A 14,054-nucleotide genomic window follows, 5' to 3' on the forward strand; every position below is an offset into this window, starting at 1 on the left:
TCTGAGACAAATCTCTCTGGGTCTTCCATGTATGTGGACATCCCCTGGGAGGATGGATGTGCTGTTTCTATTCATGCTTATTTACCCTGATAGGGAGCTTTGGGTTATAAGATATCATCAACCACAGGATAGAAATATGTTTATTTAGTACAGAGGGAAATGAGACTCCAGGAAGGAACGACCAACTCCCAACACATCAAGGGTTATGGAGACCCATGGAAAAGCTGTTCTGGAGGAGTCCCCAGATCCTGAAACCACACAGAGAACAGCCCTGAGAGTGAGTTATAAAGCCTTCACAGGGACGTGAGGGATGGGCCATCTAAGGGCTCCACCCTGCACATAGGTGGCCAGTATCCTGGAGAGTTCTCTTCTTAAAAACCTCCTCCTCGGGACTGCATGATAAAGCCAACTCTAACCTTGTCCCACTCTAATGACAATGTCCCAGATACTGTTCCCTGTGATATCTCACTGTCTCATCCCCAGACTGGGCTTGCTGGACACGTGAGAACTTCAGGGGCTGTGTGTCCATGTGGAAGTTAGAATGGACAGATGGTTTTGATCCCTGTGCCCCAAAACTTTAGGCTTCAGAAATCCAGAATAAGGATAATTCCATATTAAATGGAGAGATGACCTTAGGATCCTGAATTCAGTAGAGCATCAAGGAGGGAGTATGGAAATGGGGCTTCTCAACCCAGAGGGAAATGTCACTTCAACTCACATGGGTAAAGCTGAAAAAACTTGAGTATTAGCAGTTGTCCTTCTATGACAAAACCCCGGAGGTTGGATACAGTATACAGCACAGATGGTTATTTATTTCACTTTCAGGGTTTTTTTTTAAAAAATATTTTTTTCATTTATAGGTGGACACAATGTTTATTTTATTATTATTATTTTTAAATGTGGTGCTAAGGATAGAACCCAGTGCCTCATGCATGCTAGGCAAGCGCTCTACTTCTGAGCCCTAACTCAAACCCACTTTCAGCGGTTTTGAGCACGACACCACCATCAGTTTCTCTGTGGCTCTCAGGATAGCAGATGGCATGGGACTCTCTGTGAGAGGGACAGATGACATGGTGAGTTTGAAAGTCAGAGACAGGCTGGGGCCAGTCTTCTCTTTCATAACAACCCTCTTGAGAACTAGCCAGGTCCCATGAGATCCACGTTGGTCATTTCGTTGGGAAAGACCCAGAGACCTGTCTCTACCAGGTCTCACCTGATAAAGACCTCACCACCTCCTAACATGGCCACAGTGGACACCAGGCTTCCAAGACAAAATCCCTGGTGGACAAACCTCAGGCACATTGGATATTTGCAGAAATGTTAGATGTGGCCTGAGAGGCCCTCTGGTTCTGCCACTGTCTTTGGGGAGGAACCCATCCTTCTGTGGATGTTGATCTGTTTCTCCTCCTGTCAGGATTGGAGGTCAGTATTAGGAGAATACATGTATCCACACTAGAGGATAGCAGTTACAACTGGATTGAGCAAGTGAGTCCAATTAACTGACTCTCATTTGTGCAGAGGAATCCAGTGACTTCCAAGGTGAACAACTAGCACCACATTCTTCCTTTTCCTGGTACCTGTGTTAATATCCTTCCTGTAGGTTTCTCTCTCTCCATTTCTCTGATGACACCTTCAATGATGCTGCCACTTGTTGAAATGAAGAACAGGAACCAACTAGACTTGTGGCAGAAACTTCTCAGGGAAGCAAGGAATGCCATGGGACATGCACAGCTCACTGACAGTCCTTCACATGACAGGCCTCAGTACTTCCTGTTACCTCCAAGTGAGAGACTCTGCCTCCAGGGACCGAACACTCCAGGGTCCCCTTAAGACATGTTATGAAGAAACCTATAATTGTTTTTGCTACGTGTCACCTGGGGAGAGAGTGTTCAGCAGTGTCCTCAGGTCCCCAGCCTGCATGCCCATTGCTGCTACAGGCACAGTGATGATTGCAGGTCCCAGGGGAGGTGAGGTCACAGAGTCACAGGCTCATATCTCAGGACATGGCCACCTCCCTGCAGCACATGTCCAGGTCACAGAGCTCGGTGCACTAGGATCACCATCCTGGTAAAGAGAAAGAGCCTGAGGAGTAATGCACAATCAGTGTGAGAGCAGCATCTGGGAGGGAAGACCCAGCTCAGGAGTCTGGGTAAGTGATCCCATCAGAAAAGGGGAGGCTGGATGGAACCCATAGAAGCCAGAACCACAGGGGGGAGAAGAAGAAGTGATGAAGAATGGGCTCCAGGTAGTAAAGATGAATGGGGTCCCAGCCCCAATGCCAAACCATGATGGATCCTAATTAACTTAATGTGATCCTCATTGACAGTGATTTCTATGGTTGAATTCAAGTGAAAAAGAAATGTGATTTTTCATGGTGTACAAGGATGTTGTTTGCAATTCACTCAGCTGCTCAGTTTCTCTCATAGGGAATTCCACCCTAAATGTCTGTGATTTCTAGTGCTGGACCTATAGTCTGTCTCTGCCTGTTGTGTGGAGTAGGAGGAGCTCACAGGAATCCTCTAGTCCTGTGCAGAGAGAGAGCTGATGGTGATGCTTGAGCAGAAGGTTTTCTCTGACTCTGAGCATGGTGCAGGCAATGGGGACAGTAATTGTGCCAATCCTGAAAGCCTCAGAGTTAAGGAGAATGAGGCATTTCTCTCTGATGTGGAAACAACAAGTATGGAAAAGTGGACATGATTATTACAGGTTCCAACACCACCTGTCAGATGTGCATCTTTATGCCTGTCCATGATATTCTGATTGTAGGGAACTCACCATCTGGGCCAAGAATCTATAGTGGAGCAGAATGCAGTGCTAGGGGTAAAGGAAATCTCTTCCCTCCATGCTCAAGTTTCTGTGAACCTAAATTTCTCCAAATGATGAACTGTGTTAAATATATGCAGTCAAAGGACCTCAGAAATTCTGACATTTCAATGTGAAAATGAACATGTTCTCATTCCACATAAGCCAGTTAGCGTGGGAGGCTCCTATTGTGATGACATCACCCATCTCTCTTCCTTGAAATAGTTTTTTAACTGGGATATTAATTAAGTCATTTACATTTATCTCTTTAAAAACCAGTGAATATTTTGTTTCTACTCTAAATTCTGTTATCACATATCGATGCTTTATGTCCCAATATAAAGACCTGGCTTGGGAATGTGGCACATTACTATGATAATTGTCATTGTATTTGGGCTCCAAACACACCCCCAAGTGAGTCATGGGGTAGCCGTCCTGATGGGGAGCCTGTCCTGCCTCATTGCTTATGACCCACCAGGGGACAAGTGCCTGCAGTACTAAAGTCCCCTCACTGCATCTGCAGTTATTAAACTATATAAATGTTCATTTATAACTGATATTACATTTAGAATAAAACTTTATAAGCAAGTGGAAACATTTTCCTAATAAGAAGTTACAAAGTAGCACTCATTCAGAGGACACTAGCAATGCATAAAAGCAGAAGTAAAATGAGCTGATTGGTAGAAGAACCCTGCTCACTAGCTTTAGGGAAGCTTGGTGGTTCACATAGCCTCAGCCAGTTTCAAGGCTCCTTACTGCACTGGATCAGTTATGAATTGGTGTGCCCAAGTTCTCCTGGTCATCAGCAAAGTCATCTCAGCACCTGCTTCATGTTGTGAAGACTCAATAATCACCATGTGCTGCCTTCACAGCCAGGATTTATACATACTTCATGTTTCATCTAGTCACACCAGGCTCATTACAACCTGGTAATGAAAAGAAAACATTAAGTTTTCACAGTGGGAACTCTGGGGAGTGGGCAATGCTGGGTTCTGTTTGACAGGACATGTGCAGCCCAGGCCTCCTGTTCCCCTGCAGGACCCTCTGGATGGGACAGCAGGGACCTGGCAGGATGGCAGCCAGTGATGTGGCTGTAGGCATCATCTTCCTGGCACAGACTGTGGTTGGAGCTCTGGGCAATTCCTCTCTTCTCCTCCATTACCTGGTCCTTTACTTCACTGGGTGCAGGGTAAAACACACAGACTGGATTCTTCAGCACTTGATTGTGGCCAACTTGTTAACTCTCCTGTGTAAAGGAGTTCCCCAGACAATGGCAGCTTTTGGAGTGAAAATTTTCCTCAGTGATGTTGGATGCAAGCTGCTTTTCTATCTTCACAGAGTGGGCAGGGGTGTGTCCATTGGCAGCACCTGCCTCCTGAGTGTCTTCCAGGCCATTAAGATTAGTCCTGAGTACTCCAGCTGTTCCGAGCTTAAACTAAATATTCCCAAGTACATTGGCTCCTCCACATACCTGGGCTGGATTCTGTACCTGCTTGTAAATGTTGTTTTTCTTTTGCACATGACTGAGAGAAGAAGCAACAAGAACATCACAATCCTAAAAGATTTTGGATACTGTTCTGGTGTTCGTCATGACACAACCACAGACTCACTGTACACAGCATTACTAACCTTCCCTGATGCCATTTTTGTGGGGCTCATGCTCTGGGCCAGCAGCTCCATGGTGCTCATCCTGCACAGGCACAAGCAGAGAATGCAGCAGGTTCACAGGTCCAGCTCCCCCAGGTCCTCCCCTGAATCCAGAGCCACCAAAACCATCCTCCTCCTGGTGAGCACCTTTGTCTCTTTTTACACACTTTCCTGCATGTTCCAAGTTAGTTTAGGTGTTATTTATAATCCCAGCTGGTTTGTGGTGATCACGGCTGCAATCATCTCTGGGTGTTTCCCAGCTGTCAGCCCCTTTCTGCTCATGAGCAGAGACTCTACTGCATCCAGGATCCACTCTGCCTGGATCCAGAATAGGAAGAATGGCAATCATGTGAGAAAAATATACATCATTTAGTTTTGTACATTCTCATCTCCACAGACTGTTAGTGATAAGGCGGTCACATGGTAAGGGTGAAACACACGCACACACGTTTGCATAGTGTGTTATAATGTGTGTCTCTGCACCTGCCTGTGTCTGCCCATCATTCAGTTGATGTTTATTATGCATAAAACGATATTAGAAAATTTTATGTAAGTTGTACAAATTCAAGATTGTAAAATAATGGTCATTTGATAATGACAATGTGCTTTAATACAATGTTTATTTATTGGATGTTTGTCTTGCCATTCTAGTTGGTTAACTGGTTAAAATGCCATGGAGATATATATATTTTAACCTAATTCAATTCTTTGGTCTTAGCTATTTCTGGAGTCAGATGTGCTACTGCTGTGCCTGGGAACCTTCTTATCTCCATCTTTTCTCTTGGAAAAAAATGATCAGATATGTTTACTCAACTAAATTTGACTAATATCACAGTTAGTCTTCAAGGTGATACAATCATGGACACACCTGGGAAGGATTTATTCAGAAAGCTTGTGCTCTTCATGACACTTGTTCTATGTTTAAATATCTGTATTGATTCCTTTTCTGCAAGTTATTCTCATAATTCCATACTTCTCCCTTTTTATTTCATGATGTGTATTGAGTATATCTTAGATCAGCCTAGTAATGATAGTCCACATGTGGATAGTCACCCAGTAAAGATATTTAGAATGTTTGGCCTCTTCCTTAACAATTTAAGACTGTTGTATATTAATCTGTTTACCTTCTTTCAATGCACTTTTAATTGCTCCTGTGTCTTTAAAATAATTTTATGCATGGATCATGATTGGTCTGCTCAGTGAGTGCAGCTCTGCAGGCAGCTCCAATGTCCAAAAGAAGCAAGGCCCCCTCACTGGTGCCTCCTCTTTCCTCTCCAGTCACTGTCCCTGGGTCACCACGATGTGACAGCTAACTACATGGTGACTTTCTTCCCTTTGTAATCTGTATAGATGGATCCACACAGCATGACTTCTTTAGTGTTTGACTTTTAAAGTTCCATATGCCTGTTACCATCTCTGCATTTTCACAGTTAGTGACAGGATTCCACTGTGGGGGTCTCCAGCAATGAATCATCCCTCCCTTGATGCTCAGGTGGGGCTTCAGTTTGGAGCCTCATGGATAGTCTTGCCATGAAAGTTCTACCTCATGTTGTAGACACAGCAGGGCTTTCTGTTGGGCGTAAGTGTGGGAAGAGCTGGGTCTCCAGCTTGCATGTATACACAGGTCGATTTCTCCTCATTTCCACCAAATGCTTCCCATCAGTTTTCTAAAATCCATGTACATATTTCATAAGAAAAATCTCTTAATTTTAAACTATACAGCTTGATATATTTACCTTGATTCTTATGTCTTTGTTGTTGTTTTATTTACCCAGGACAGGGACACAGGTGAGTAGTGGAGCACCTGTTGTTCACCCCCTCTGTGATCCTAGTCCCTTCTTGGTTTCCTTGCTGACTCCTGCCCACTGTCCTCCTAGAGCCTTCCCTGTCCTCTGCCCTGTTGCCCCTTGCCCAGGTCTCTTCTCCCCCTTGGTCTCAATCTCCTCCTCCCACAGTTTTAACCTCCTTGGACCACTGCCTACTTCCACGATCTTCCTGCCCCAAACATGCTACTCACCCCTACAACACCTCGTTCCCTAAACCCCTCAGGGGACTTCTGCTGTGACTTCTACAAACCACCGACTTTCACCCTTTTGCCCAATATCTCCCCATCCCCACTTCCTCCTTCACTCTCATATATCCTGCCCTCCCCCTCCTTAGCATCTGATGTGCTCCATGCCCTTAAATCCCCTCCCTGCACTTTGCCCCATGTCCTCAATCCCTGTAATGCACGTTGACCCCTCAGCTTCATGCAACACCATCTCTTTTCCTTTCAGATCCTCTCCTGCTCTCTATGCTGCCATGCCACAGACTGTCTGGCTCACCCTCTTACCATCAACACCCTGTCCCTTTACCCTTCTGGATCCCACTGTCCTCCACCCAAGCAGTGTCTCTCCTGCAAACACTGTGGCCTTCTCACCAGATTTCTTGGTGTTAGGTGCTCACACTCATACCAGTTAGGTGCTCACACTCATACCAGGTTTTAAGGCTGTGCCTGAAGTTTGGATGTTGAATGTCCCCACAGATTAGTGTATTAAAGGCCTGAGTCTGGGGGATGGACTCTTTAAGATGGGGGACCCAGTGGGAAGTCCTCAGTCCCTGGCTTCTGCCCATGAGGAAGACTGTGGGATTCTGGCACTTCCTCTTTCTATCTGCTTCCTGCCTACCGAGGTGAATGGTTTTGCTTTGCCATAAACTCTCACCACCATGTGCCGCCTCGCCACAGTGCCAAAGTAATGGCACCAATGGAACATGGAATGGACCTTCCAGAGCTATGAGCCAAAATGACCATTTTCCCTTTTTGAGTTGATTATCTCAGGGACTTCATCACAGGGAGGGAAAGTTGATAAACAGAGTTATGTCTTACTTTATTCCTATAGGACTTTTTTATGGGTAGAAGGATTAAAATGATGGCAGGGGCTCTATCACCCAGAGTTATAGATATGTAACTCTTCTGTATATGGACAGGTCTTCAAGACACATGCCTGATGACTACATAAGTCATAAGAATGTGAATGTGTATATCATTGGGGGTATTATGAATATGAGTGGTGAGGGTTTATGTGCCAATTTCTGCATAAATGATTGAACATGCTAGTGAGTCTGTGTATGTGAGGGACTGTAGGAACATAAGCATGTGAGTGTATATGTATATTTGAGTGTGGATTCCTGCATACACATATCTGCATTTCTGACAGTGTAAATTAGTGTGTGTGGATTTAGACCTATATCCGTATAATCCTTAATCTACATTTTTTTTGTATATGTAACCACAAAACCTGACAGGAAAAACTTCCAGGAGGAAATATATATTTGGGTCTCACTGTGTGAGAGGTCCAGTCCATGGCTGGCCAGTTCCTTTGCTGTGAGTCAGAGATGAGGCAGAAGATCATGACATCAGAGCATGGTGAGGAAAGAGCTTGCCTAATGGAAGTCAAGAAGAAGAGAATGATAAAGGTGCCAGGGACAAAATATGAAGCCCAAAGTCATGCCTCAGTGACCTCCTTCCTCCAACTATGCCCCAATAGTTACTACTCAATTGTTTAAAATTAGGATGCACTGATTAGGTCAGAGGTTTTGTAATCTCATCATTTCACCCTAAAGTACCTCTGCTTTAACACAGGAGATCTTGGGAGATGCCTCATATCCAGTCAAAAGCATTCCACCTCTGGCCCTCATCAGCTCATGTCCATGTCACAATAAAAAGTGCATTTAACTCACCTCCAAGAGTTTCCATAATCAGCAGCTTCAGCACCATCAAAAATCCAAGTCTAAAGTCTCATCCCAGACTCAAGACCAGCTCTTGGCAATGAGCCCCTGTGAAAACCAAAAGGAAGTCCTATTCATTGACTATATAATGGCACATAGTAAACTTTTCCATTCCAAAGGGATAAATCAGCAATAAAAAGAAGGGATGAGAGTAAAACACAGCTGGCAAGCATTTCCTCTGTATCTGAGGCACATGGAAGTGAAATGTTATCTTCAAAGGGTTGGTGTAGCTCTGTTCTTGGGGACTTGCCATTTGTAGATGACGTGATCTCTCTTAGACTGCTCTGTTCATAGCTAGCAGCTTATCTCAGCAGACATTTCACATTACTGGCACCTCTAAATCCAGGGACCTATTTTTTTTAAATATTTTTTTTTAGTTGTGCTGTACCACTGAGCCTCATCCCCAGCCCCTAATCCAGGGATCTTCAGTCCAACTTCATCTTAGTTTTACAGCTTAGTGCATTGCCCTATCAGGGACTGCCTCAGTGGATTCCAGCCCTGCTACACTTTTCCTGTCCTCCTATATCTTCCTTTTAAATCTCAGTAAGTGCCTCCATGATCTCTCAATTCCATCATCTTGCATTCCTACCATGCCTTCTCTCTTGGATGACACCAAACTTTTCCAACAGGTCAAGCCTGAGATAGGCCCCTTTGGACTGTGGCTGCCACAGCCTCTAAATATGTGTACAAGTGAACATGGTGAATAAAATCCTGTGAAAATGACTTCCTAAAAATCCCTACATGTGAACATTGTCCCTATGGTCTCTTTTTTTTAAAGAGAGAGAGAAAGAGAGAGAGAGAGAGAGAGAGAGAGAGAGAGAGAGAGAGAGAGAGAGAGAGAGAATTTTAATATTTATTTATTTAGTTTTTGGCAGACACAACATCTTTGTTTGTATGTGGTGCTGAGGATCGCACCCGGGCCACACGCATGCCAGGCGAGCGCGCTACCGCTTGAGCCACATCCCCAGCCCCCTATGGTCTCTTCTTAATAATTTTCTTTTGCACACCCCTGAGCCTATGGTGGATGGGTCCCACTAATCCCTGAGAGGCCCTCAAGAAATTTCCCCATTATCTTTTAGCAAAGTACTTAATTTCTCTTTATTGGCAGTAATCTCTTCAATAGCCACATTTTCACGGGTGTCAATTTTACATGTGCTTTTCTGACAAAACTGCAAGTTTTAAAAATCCTTCCATTCTACTTTCTGCTCCTGCTCCTCCCAGTCTGCCACACCCTTGCCAATGCCTGAATGTTGTGGTACCTGGAAACGCTCCCCACCAATTTCAATAGTACATCATCATAAAATTTGGCTCCACACAAAGTCTCAGGACATGAGAGAAATGTAACACACCTGCCTTCCGGCCAAATTCCCACTCTTTATTCCCCTTTGAGGTTTCATGCACACAGTCCATACAGTCTGCACTCTTAGCAGCATGCTGATCTTCTGAGTTTGCACCAGAAGCTTCCATGCAGCTTCATTTATAACCATTTTTCACCTCCATTCTGTCTCCACCACGATCTGCACAGATGAGATGAACTGGGTTTAAAAGAGCTGGCTGCAACATTAAGCTAAGAAAGTGGCAAAAAATCACGCAACACAGAGAACCGTTTTCTGTTTGTTTTGTTTTGTTTTAACTGAGTTTATTTTTATTAAATTATTTATTCATTCTAATTTGTTATACATGATGGCAGAATGCAATTCATTTCATATCAACCTATAGAGCACAATTTTTTCAAGTCAATGGCTGTACACAAAGCATTTTCACACCATTTATGTCTTCATAAGTGCACTTATTGTAGTGATGTCTAACTCCTTCCACCACCATTCCTACTCCCTTTCCCCCTCCTTCCCCTCCCTCTCCTTTGTCCTATCTATAGACTCTCCATTCCTTGCATGCTCCCCCACCCCCATAGCCATAATAAGTCAGCATCCTCATATCAAAGAAAACATTTGGCATTTGATTTTTAGTTTTTAAACCCAGGTTGGGATGGCTCTGTGACCTTAAGGGTCAGCTTCCACACTGGAAAGACAGTGTGAGCCCATGTTTCCTTTATTTTATAGCAGGGACATCAAAGGAAGGGATAAGGATTCAAGGGTGGAGGTTGGCTTCCTGATGTCTTGTGGTCAGCAGATTGATTGACATCTTGGCAAGCCACACCCATCTCAGGTGCTGTGTGGGATGTTAGGCAGAGCTAGGGGGAGGCACACCTGCATCACAGGATCACACCCTGACAGATTTTGCAGAACCAGGCCTATGCCCTCATTTGGCTACTATGCATCATAGTTCACACACACAGCCGATGGATGCCTTGTGACAATGCTATGTCTCCAATCTTTTCCAAACTCCTTACATGTAGCAGTTCTAGTGTCTTGTGAATGACATGGTTTTACCAGTCACAGCATGGACCCCACTTCTCAGTACCAATTTCTGTCCCACTTCTCAGTACCAGCTTCTCATTGATGAGACCAAAATACCTGGAAACTACCAAGATGAGGACATTTTTATGTTGACTCATGGTTTCAGAAATTTAGTTTGTGCTTGGCCAACTCCATTGCTGTGGATTTGAGGAGAGGGATGGAAGGCGAGTGACTCAACTGAGTTGGAAATTCCACCAAGAGATTTTATTGGGGGGCTGCGTGAAGGGAAAGAAAAGGAGAGGAAGAGAGCAGCAGCCTCAGCTTAAGAAGGGTTGCTTTGGCAATGTGGTGGGTGCTGAGTGGCAGGGAGACTTGGGAACCTTCAAGGCCAGCCCCAGTGATGTCATTCCTCCAGCCTTTGTCCACATGCCTAGAATTGCCACATTTAGTCCACTCAAATGTGGAGGGACCTATTTGGTTAGAGCTCTGATAACCCAATTATTTCACCTGTGCACACTCCCTCAGTAACACAGAAGATTTGTAGGATAACTCATAGTTGAACCTTAAAACCCTGACATGACTATCTGGGGTGATTGGATCATGGACCTGGAACAAATAATAAATTGTCTGTCAGGAATAACCCAGGAGTTAATTTCAATCTTTAACTTATCTCGTTCTTATATCAATGAGGTTTGGGGAGGAGAATAACACCACTCTCTCCATAAAAAGTGACACAAACTGCCTGCACTGACCATGAGGGGCAAATCAGTATGTTGCATGTGGATCTCTGCCTTCTAAGTCCAATATTCTCAGCATACAGATGATGCTCTGCTGACCAGACAGAGCCTTCAGTCTGGTGAGGTCTGACTCAAGTGGTAACTCCTCTCAAATTATGTTTTTTTATATTTCATACGGTGAAGAAAACTTGGATTTATGGCTTCACATTTTGGAGTCTCCACCAAAGGCAAACATCATTAACCCAGAGATGCCCCTAAGGATGTTGACTTCTGAGAAACCAGACACATGTAGTTACCCTGTTTGTTTGTGTGTCCCTGTCACTTGGGATGGAATCCAGGGCCTTATAGTTGCTAGGCAAGTGCTCTACCACTCAACTATAACCCCAGCCTAACACACTGTTTTGAAAGTCAGCTATTAACTTTCTACTGAGATCTTGTCTTAAGAGAAGTATGAGCCCTGTGACTCTGATCTGATATTCACATGTTAAGACATGTCATCTGTAATCCCACCACTAATAACGTTTTCAATTTTCCTCCGTATTTCTTGCCAACTACAAATAGTGTATTCAACAACAACAACAACCCCAACAACAACAACGAAAAACAAAATAGATTGGCTCTGGCAAAAATTCAAGTTTCCAAGAAAAATGTTAGTGTTAATGGACATGTCTTGACCACATCTACTGCCTGAGGTAGACTTTCTGGCTCTATGTGGCTCTTGTCTTAAGTGGGGCACCCTGAAACTTTACTTATATACATGGACTTTGTGATCTAATGGGCATGGACTGAGTTCTATCTGTATTGGTATGAGCAAAGACAAACTTTGAAGGGAAGTCATATGTTAACACAGTGAGGATACCAAGAAATTATCTACCTGGGAAAACTTCAGGTTTTCAAGACTGTGGCTTTAGTATCAGTGTCAAAATTTCTGTGGGTGAAGAAAGGCAGATGGTACTTGGGTCACGTATAGAATAGTGAGGTAGATATTCTAAACTGCATGTGTAGACACAATGAATGGATTGTGCTGTGATGGAGAACAGAGAAGATTATCTGCTACCAGGGAAAATGGTAGGTACATCAGACAAGGTAGTATGACAGGCCTGTGAGTCCATCTTTCCATTTCTCATTTTCCCTACCCTTCGGGATCCTTTGGGGCTCTACATACCTCTGCAGTGCAGCATGAAATGCTGAGAGAACCTGCCTCTGCACAGAAGGCTGCCTGAGACCCACCTGCTGCAGGTAAGGAGAGCTCTCCCTTCCTTCTGAAGAGACTTAGTGGCTCAGAGAGGAGCTCTACCGAAGTTATATGCAGCATGCGTTTCGTTTTCTCTCTACCAAGTGGGGCTTGTTTTGTTTCTCTGACACAAAGAGATGAATTCATTTATATCAGTATTTCTTTTTTTTTTATTGGTCGTTCATAACATTACATAGTTCTTAATACATCATATTACACAGTTTGATTCACGTGGATTATGAACTCCCCCTTTTACCCCATATACAAATTGCTGTATCATATCAGTTTCCCTTCCATTGCTTGACATATTGCCTTTCTAGTGTCTGATGTATTCTGCTGTCTGTCCTATTCTCTACTATCCCCCCTCCCCTCCCCTCCCCTCCCCTCCCCTTTTCTTTCTCTACCCCTTCTACTGTAAGTATTTCAACAAAAATCAATGGAATAAGTCAGGTAAGGGAACTCTAGAACCAGCCTCAAGTATGACCCTCCCTTACTTGTTCCTCTTCCCCTTTTTAATGAATTTTGTTGGAATAAAAAACACATTGAGATGGAGACTCTGAGGATGTGCCAAATCATGATCTTTTGAAGACAGGAGTTTGAGCACGACAGGCATTAAGGTGGGCTGAGGCTTGTGCAGAATTCAGAATCCCTCTGTGTAGTGGATGGCTTCTGGGGGAAAATAACAGAGTATGTCCATGGCTTTGAGCAGAGCATCAGTGGAGGCAGGCTCCTCACAGAAGAGAGTCAACTCAATACTTGTTTATCATGTGCCTTCCACACCAAGACTTCTGAATCAAACCTCCCTGATAGTGCTGACCTGAAAAGCAACACAGAGACTAGGGAAGTCTCTGCTCACATGGGAAAGAGGAAGCTCTGGCCTCAGGAAGCCCTGGAGCTTCATGCACCAGGAGGCAAGATTCTGGCCCCTTCCCTAGTAGACTCCTGAATGAATAAACAATTAAAGATCACAAGTGTTTACCTGTATTAATGGAAAAAAAGAAATAATATTCTCTATGTTAAAAATGAATAACACCAAAGAAACAAGAGCTAAGTTAAAAGTAAAATAGATAATATTTTACATATAATAATATATTTCTGCCATGTTTCTCAAGACACTGGAGTGAGATTGGATTGTCAGTGCCTCATTCCTATTTTTTCAGCATCAATGTAGAAGTAAGAGTGGAGTCGATGGAGTACTGAAAGTTACGGGTCTTTCTGGTTTGACCTTGGGGTCTGCCAGATTCCCCTCAAACCTTCCCAGAGGCTGTGAAAAAATCTGAAGATAACAAAAACTGAAATTTTTTTCTTCTCAATGTAAAGTCTTTAGAGGAGGCTCATAGGTGTACACAGATGAACCCAGCCTAATTCCCTCTTAAGATTGGAGCCCTCTTGTAAATGTAACAAAAAGTTCATTTCTGTTTTCTGTAAAATATTAGGACTTCTATTTGGCCTGGCCCTATTTTGATGTTTTAAACTTGCTTGGAATGCCTGCCCAGGCCTTGAACTCAC

At 43.8% G+C, this 14,054-nt stretch overlaps 1 protein-coding gene across 1 annotated transcript; it reads left to right on the forward strand.

The window, feature by feature from the left end:
• Positions 1 to 3,874: 3,874 nt before the first annotated feature.
• On the forward strand, positions 3,875 to 4,822 carry LOC113177356 (vomeronasal type-1 receptor 4-like). Its single transcript, XM_026381875.2, has one exon. It carries the CDS (start codon positions 3,875 to 3,877, stop codon positions 4,820 to 4,822), a length of 948 nt encoding a protein of 315 aa, XP_026237660.2.
• Positions 4,823 to 14,054: the final 9,232 nt, after the last annotated feature.

Source organism: Urocitellus parryii, chromosome 15 (assembly GCF_045843805.1).
Source record: "Urocitellus parryii isolate mUroPar1 chromosome 15, mUroPar1.hap1, whole genome shotgun sequence".
NCBI lineage: Eukaryota > Metazoa > Chordata > Mammalia > Rodentia > Sciuridae > Urocitellus > Urocitellus parryii.